Genomic DNA, 748 nt, shown 5'->3' with positions numbered 1-748 from the left:
GTATTTTGATTTAAGAATCTTTAGATATTTGTACTTCAAAAAACAACATACCGAGAGCTGCTGAGGAAGAACATCATATTTTTGCAGGTGCAGTTAAAGTTATGGTTATTTCCATACTCTAGTGGTTGGGAACAGAAGTATTCAAGCCTTAAGCTATTAGTTTGTCAAATGAATTAAAAAGTAATGGAGATCTGTTGGAAGATGTACTTTTAAACTTTCTCATGTTGTGCTCCCTAGACAATTGCATTTTGAGAATATATTGATTTATTGTGTTCCCTTCAATTTATTCTGTAAATCTTTACTTGGTCTTAAATCGTCTCAAATTTACCATTATAAAACCTTGAGTTAAGTTTGACACTGTCTGTAGTCTATCATTGTGTGCTGTTATCGAATGTAATACTAGGCATGAAATCAGATTGTGAAGTGCATGCAGACTTCAGCATGTGATTTATTTATTTTTTGTTCTCTTTGATGAATTGATGTGTTCGTTATCCTCTCACTTTCATGTTCCACTTGGCATTTTGGCATTAACCTTTGACCTTTTCTTCATTTCTCAGACTAATTATGAAAACAGGATATACAGCCTGAAAGTGGAGTGCGGACCTAAATATCCCGAAGTACCACCAACTGTTAGATTTGTAACAAAAATTAGCATGAATGGAATAAATAATTCCAATGGGATGGTAAGTTGAATCAATTTTATAAATGACTATTTTGATTGTTATTTTAACAAAGTATTGTCTGTTGT

General features: G+C 32.4%; 1 protein-coding gene across 1 annotated transcript in view; it reads left to right on the top strand.

The window, feature by feature from the left end:
• The window catches only part of LOC107579868 (ubiquitin-conjugating enzyme E2 variant 2-like), a gene marked incomplete at its 5' end in the record, with an annotated part of 2,297 nt that extends 1,605 nt beyond the window's left edge, over window positions 1-692 (top strand). The window contains one exon of the mRNA XM_016265657.1: window positions 558-692. Within this exon, the coding sequence (XP_016121143.1) occupies window positions 558-692 (135 nt within the window). The remainder of the gene's footprint in view (window positions 1-557) is intronic.
• Window positions 693-748: the final 56 nt, after the last annotated feature.

Source organism: Sinocyclocheilus grahami, unplaced genomic scaffold (assembly GCF_001515645.1).
Source record: "Sinocyclocheilus grahami isolate Dianchi unplaced genomic scaffold, SAMN03320097.WGS_v1.1 scaffold20974.1, whole genome shotgun sequence".
Classification (NCBI taxonomy): Eukaryota; Metazoa; Chordata; class Actinopteri; order Cypriniformes; family Cyprinidae; genus Sinocyclocheilus; species Sinocyclocheilus grahami.
The sequence above is the reverse complement of the archived record's forward strand: the minus strand, read 5'-3'. Positions and strand labels throughout refer to the sequence as shown.